The sequence below is a fragment of the Dipodomys merriami genome, unplaced genomic scaffold, assembly GCF_024711535.1.
Source record: "Dipodomys merriami isolate MVZ:Mamm:240054 unplaced genomic scaffold, mDipMer1.0.p SCAF_7, whole genome shotgun sequence".
Taxonomy (NCBI): Eukaryota; Metazoa; Chordata; class Mammalia; order Rodentia; family Heteromyidae; genus Dipodomys; species Dipodomys merriami.
This window is the reverse complement of record NW_027206290.1, coordinates 5,142,973-5,149,674: the sequence shown is the minus strand read 5'-3', so window position 1 is coordinate 5,149,674 and position 6,702 is coordinate 5,142,973. Positions and strand designations below refer to the sequence as shown.

The 6,702-nt window shown below is 35.4% G+C and overlaps 1 protein-coding gene across 5 annotated transcripts in view; it reads right to left on the bottom strand.

The window, feature by feature from the left end:
• Tnni3k (TNNI3 interacting kinase) overlaps positions 1-6,702 on the bottom strand; it is a 281,405-nt gene that overhangs the window by 74,271 nt on the left and 200,432 nt on the right. For all 5 annotated transcript variants that reach the window (XM_070007290.1, XM_070007288.1, XM_070007293.1 and 2 more), the window contains one exon: positions 4,419-4,528. In XM_070007290.1, the coding sequence (XP_069863391.1) occupies positions 4,419-4,528 (110 nt within the window). The remainder of the gene's footprint in view (positions 1-4,418; positions 4,529-6,702) is intronic.

Genomic DNA, 6,702 nt, shown 5'->3' with positions numbered 1-6,702 from the left:
GAAAAAGAAAAAGAAAAGATATATATACACACGTACGCAAACACACATACACACACACACACACACACATATACAACACACACACAGAGCCATGCCATGATTCTGCATGGCAAGTTTACTGTTTATTCTGTATAGCCTGATATCTTCTTCAGCTTTGTAGATCAAATTACTTTTTTTATATATAGTTATCTGTCCCTTTCCTTTTTTTTTTTTTTTTTGCATCGTATTATCCCTTTACTATACAGTCCTTAGCTTTGTTCTGTCTTCTCACTGACATACATCCTAGATATGTACAAGTCTAATGCTTACTCTTGGTAACTAGCTGATTGTCAGAAGGCAGCAATGATACTTTTCCTGTCTTCCATTTCTGAAGTCTGGTTTTACTCTCCCTTATGTGGCTTCCTTTGAAGGAGGTCTCTGGCTTACTCTTGCCCCTTGATCCCCATGGCAACCATTGTCGGCTGTGTTATAATCAAGTGGATTACAGTGAGAGCAGCTGGGCTGGCTGACAGGACTTCACTCTCTTTTCCTTCCGTTTCAGTCCTCTAATGCTCTATTTTTTGGGGGCACATGTTTCTAGGGTGCTTGTTAGAATGGAGCTTCATGCTTCATCCCAGAGATTTCTATTAGATTTAGCTGTAGGATCAAGCCCCAGAATCTTTGCAATAATAAACATTTCAGAGAAATGTGGAAGATGGAGTTTGCAACAATCTGAACTATTCCTATGAACATCACAGTATCCTTCAATGTTTTTTAACCATTCTAGAAATACATATTGTGTGTGTGTGTGTGCGTGTGTGTGTGTGTGTGTGTGTGTGTGTGTGTGTGTGTGTGTGTAAGACAATAAGGACTTCTTCATAGCCAACTTAAATACAATTTCTCCAAATTACTTTTATTATATTGCTTTAGAAACAAAAATAAAAACCACCTAAAATTTCTTGTCCAAATTCTCTATTCTGGTTTCTATGGGTTCTGTCTCTTGTTGCTCTGATACTATCATACTGCCTTTCATGGTTTTCTAACAATGTTCTCTCTTTTCCATAGGCTAGAGATGTACTCTGGTTCACTAACAAAATACTAATAGGAAAAAATATTGCGCTTAACTTCAAGGCATGAAGGAGATAGAAACAAAAGGGATAGCTTATTTGGTCAGCTAAAAAGTAATGACTAGGATAGCATGGCTTGAGTCTTAGACTTGAAGATCTTGTTTCAAATGATTCCAGGCACAGAGATTTAACTCCTCTGTGGCTACAATGATCCAATGACTAGCAAGTCTTTCATCTTTTCTTTCAATAAATCTGTATATTGTCTCTTCAATTCAACTGTTTTACTCTCTCCCTGACGCTTCATTTAGCAAGCACTTATTGATGGCTTATGAGCTCAGCTCAAGCATCACTTGGACTAGGAAGACTTCCCTGCCAACACAATTTGTCTTTCAACTTATTACTATTACTTTATGCATTACTTTATGCATTCTCACAGACTCTTGTTTTCTCTCATCTTGGTATGTAACTATAAATTAACTAATGTTTATTCAATTTATCTCTATGTGTCTTCAAGCCCAAAAGATTCTTTTTTTTACTTGTTTTTTTAAAATTTTTATTTATCTTTTATTGTGAAAATACTGTACAGAGGGGTTACAATTATATGGGCAAGATAATGAGTACATTTCTTATCAAGCATTGTAGCCTCCTTTGTTTCCCCTTCACATCCCATCCTCCACATGCCCCCCCCATCCAACCCTCCTCCCCCGCCCTCTACCAAAGATGTAAAGTTCGTTTTCGACATACGACTTGTACGTCTCATTGTTGCAATGGATCCACCTGTATCCCTATTTAAACAATTTGTTTTTTCTCTTCCCCTCTACAAATTATAACAACATCAAATACAGTAAAAGCAGGGGTTATACTGTGGGGGAGGGACATACAAAGCAACAAAGAATCATCTTATAAATGTGTTAGAAACAATCTCATGAAAGAAAAAAAAACATTTGAATATATATATCTTAGGGTTCATTTCCCTAACATCACCTTATCTGACCTTTTCTGCTTGACTCAGATATTGCAAATAAGGGAAACCATGGGACCTATGTTTACAAGCCCAAAAGATTCTTGAGAGAACATTTCTTTTTTTTTCTAAATTTTATTTTATTTGTGAACATACTGTACAGAGGAGTTACAATTACATGGGCAGGATAATGCGTACATTTCTTACCAAGCATTGCAGCCTCCTCCTTTGTTTACCCTTCACATCCCTTCCCAGCCTCCCCCCTCCCTCCCAATCCCAATCCTTCTCCTTACCCCTCCTTCCCCCCCCCCAACCGACATTGTAAAGCTCGTTTTGGACATGACAACTTGTACTTTGAGAGAACATTTCTATTGAGTTACCAACCCTTATTTCTGGGAAGTCAGAGTAGGGACTTAATAAATTAATCACTGAAGAAAAATAAAAATTAATACACTGTTCCTTTTTCTTCATAAGTGTTGTGGGACTTTGGCTGGGAGATTTAATGACAACAGCTCAATGGAGCTCAACTTCATAACCCAGAAGGTACTCACTGAGAAACCTGGATATATCCAACAAGTTAGAGAGATTGTTTTTCACGTGATACTTTCCCCCCTTCATCCTTAAACATTAATAGAGCTATGACTCTGCTGATAAATTTCACTACTGAGTAGTACAACTTTTCCAATAAGCAATCAGTTTTGGTCTTCTATATATGTCCTTAGAAATATATATTTCTCCTTATTAGTACTCTCCCTGACTCTATCCCAGATTCTCTTTCATTTTTCCCACATTTTGCTAAAGTCATACATTATAACCTCAAATTATTTTAGAACTTGCCAATGACTTGCATTTACCTCCAAATTGACTATAATCATGAGGAGTCAGTTAATAAAAGCTAACGTGATTCCTCTGATTATTTCTTTATGCTAAACTTTGGCATAGTTCTTTTCCCACAGAGAAAAAAAAATTCTAGATTAGGTGCTAACGTATCTTCCCTCAGAAAACACACCTGAGGTACATATAGAAAGACAAGGAACTATTTTATGAAACTATTTTAGTCATGCAGTTTTCAATCTTACATGTCAATAAATTTTTCTATACAGAAAAATCAAGATGTAGGATTAGAGGCATTGATCAGCAGTAGTGAGATTCAAATTCATTTCCTCAGCAAATGCTTTTACACATCTATGGCTTTAAAGGCTGGGGTTAGAGCAATAAACAAAAGAAAACAAAGAACTAATATTCTAGTAACGAGAAGATCCTAAACAAATAAGTATATATCACATCAGTTTGAAGGGTCGGACAAAGAATTTATCTGCTGAGACACTCCATCCACATCTAAGAACTTTTATTTTTCCTCAAAAGAGGGTTAATGTATACAAATGGGATTGGGTAAGGACTGCGGCTGGGTTTTGCCTTTAGACAAAGAATGAAAAACTTTCTTTCCCTTTCCAGATGTCTAGGGCATGGCTTGTTCTATTTTGCCTGTGGTTAGACACTTCCTGAAATAATAGTGTCACTGCATCTGCTCTCCTGTTGAAGAGAGACGGTGTCTAGGAAGCATCAGAAACAGGGCTGAATAAGGAACACACAATAGGGATGGTTTGAACCAAACAAATAAGGGCCAATAGGTCTTTATATATGAGGATTCTGACTGTGAAGAATGCACAGTGTGGATTACTAACACCCTCCACTCAGAGGAGAACCAATGGGCTGATGTCAAAACACAAGAATTTCAACAACCATCTCCATTTCTTGGAGACTGATGTGGGATTTCACCCTGGGATCATTAGGCAGCACCACTCTACTCAGCTCTATGACTACATTTAAAATGTTCTTTCCACTGCTTATATATTCCACTTCACTTTGTTCTTAATCTTTCCATAACACCGATTTTTCCATTTGAACTCTTAAATCTATGAGATTAATCATACTCTCATATAATCATTCAATGCTGGAAATCAGTAAGGACCCAGTTTTCTGATTCCAGCAGGAGCCTGGGGGGGGGGGTGGTCTCTTCCTTGAAGACAAGTCTCATGTGAAAAACCAACACAATTCCATCTGGTGACAAAGTTCTTTCTTCAGACAATGACTAAGTGTGGCTCAAGCATAGTTAATAAAATTGCAGCTGGGATGAGTCTCTGAGTCATCTGTCATACCCTGGTCCTTTTTTCTTTTTTCCTCCCACTCACTAATCAGTTGTGAGAAACATTTCAAAATCAGAGAGTAGCAGTGAAGAAATATGAGATAGACAGATTTCTTCAGGCAATTAGACTAAAGAGCAGAAGGCAAATCATTCTTCCCGCCTTGACAGTCTTAAAATATACACTGAAAATAGACTTTGGAGTTACACTATTTGTGACAGCTTTTGACCATAACACATTTTATAAGAGGAAACAAAATTTACTCACTTCGGGCCAGACATTCCACCCTCGCATCAGCAGAGAAGATATGGGCTTGGGAATGGAATAGCCAATGGGTGGCCTGATGTGGTGATAAGCCATGTCCGCTGCTGCAGCCGCTGAAAAGCAAAGGTTTCAACCTCACATGTTTATTTTAAGAAACATATGTAGATACAAAACAAAAATCATACAAAATTAATATTTCACGGGTGCAATATCAGCAGGGATTCACAGTGATCTATCTCTCAGCTGTCTTTTTCCTTTATACTTTAAACAAAAGAGTGGATAATTTCATACCCTGTACGTTGAACTTTAGTTGTGGGTTCAATAAAGAGGGAGCAGAAGAAGTTTACAAAGGAGCAAAAGAACACACAAGGAGCAAGTAGTTTCCAGTACCTGAAGTATAGCTTATGCATATAATGTTTTGAGAAGGAAAGATTCAAAGGACTGAAACAAGACTGCCCAATGTCTTAAATTCAAGGCTCTAGAGATATTGTGTATGCTTAACAAGATATGAGATGCCACTGGTCTTTGAGCTTCTAAGGTACCAGCATTTTCTTGGAGAAACATATTTTAATGTAAATATTGGTAGTACAAATACATTGAATTGTTTATGTAACATTTATGAGCCAGTTATTTTTTTGTTAAAGTCTATCAGGAAATCAAATCTATTGCTTCAGCTAATACTACTACTTGTTCAATTTCCTAATACTGCCCACCTGCACGAATTTCTACTATTGCTCATCTAAAATTTTACATCATGATGTTGTGATCCTTGGAGCTTCATTGTAGGTTCCTGGGTGCTGATATTTTTTCCCCTTCCTACAATCAATTATTTCCATGCCCATTTGAAAACCAACCTTTAAACTACTTTTACTGAATAGGTTTTGTATCAAATACATTAGATATAAACATAAACTCCTTCACTTATTAATAGCCATGAAAACAAAATAGCTATTGTTTTGTTGAGTGAGAGGAGGGACTACTGACTATTTTACATGCATTTAGAATTTAATTAAGAATTGATGTAACCTTTTATCTCAGTTCATGTTCTATTCAGCATACATTATGATGAAAATACTTTGTAAACAACATGATGCTGTTTATCCTTTAGAAAAATTTCTCTGAACTGGTGCGAGGATTATGTTCCAAGTTATTTCTGCATCTTATCTTATAGTCTGTGGTGTTGAAAGAATCTGTCTATATCTTAATGATTTTTGAGAGATAAATCCAAACATCTTTCTCCCACCAAAATTTATTTCCATTTAATTCTGTTTATCCTTCTACCCAGATTATCTAGTGAAATTATATGTGGTAAAATAAAAATTTTGCTTCATGGATTATTCTGAATGAATGTGTAATTCTGATCATTGTAAAATAACACTTGTTCTTGGTAGACCTTGAGAAATTAAGAAATTTATCAATCAGAGGGAACCATTGTTAAAATATTCTGAGATTTCTTGTATATTCTTTATTTTGTTGAATCTGTATTGATATACAATTGTATAATTCCTTCTCTCTAAATTAAGTTATTAAGCAGTTAAGAAATTCTCATTATTAAACTCTATGTTAACATGTTTTTAATTAATCTACATTTAGTGTGATTTACTTAATCACTTCCCAGTTTAAGGTTGTTCTGAACACTTTACAGACACTTTTTTTTTCTGTGTCAGTTTTTCCTACATACTATGATATATTGAGGGGAAAATATTATGTCAGAGGGTATATCTATCTTAAAGACTTTGTTACATACTGATGAACTTCTTTCTAAACTGGTGTATTAATTATTACTCAAGAGCAAGTTTGTGAGGAAGTTTTTAACTTCTGCATCACAAAAAAACCTTTTACTAATTAGAGACAAATAAATTTGCTCATTATTGTTTAGATTGTGCTTTTTCTTGCCAAATGTATCTTTTGTTTTCCCCAAAGTTAGGCATATTAGATTCCTTTCAACTATTTCAATACCTTTCAGAATTAGGTAAATCAAAACCAATTATCACTAAGCTTACACATTACTCCAATATTTTTAACCTGATAGTCATTTGGAGAATTTTCACTAGTGCTACTACTATATACAGATAAACCAGTGTAATAAAAGCAACCAAACGAATTATAGTTCTGATAATGAATGGAAAAGGACTGTTTATAAATTGTGTTCGTCTCCCATGCTGATCCTTTGAGATGCTTATAGATTCTGATAAGCATATGTTGAGTAATTTGCTTCTTGGCATTGTATCTGGAGAATTAGTTTAAGATGAATGATATTGAATTCTTCATTATTTAAAGCATATTC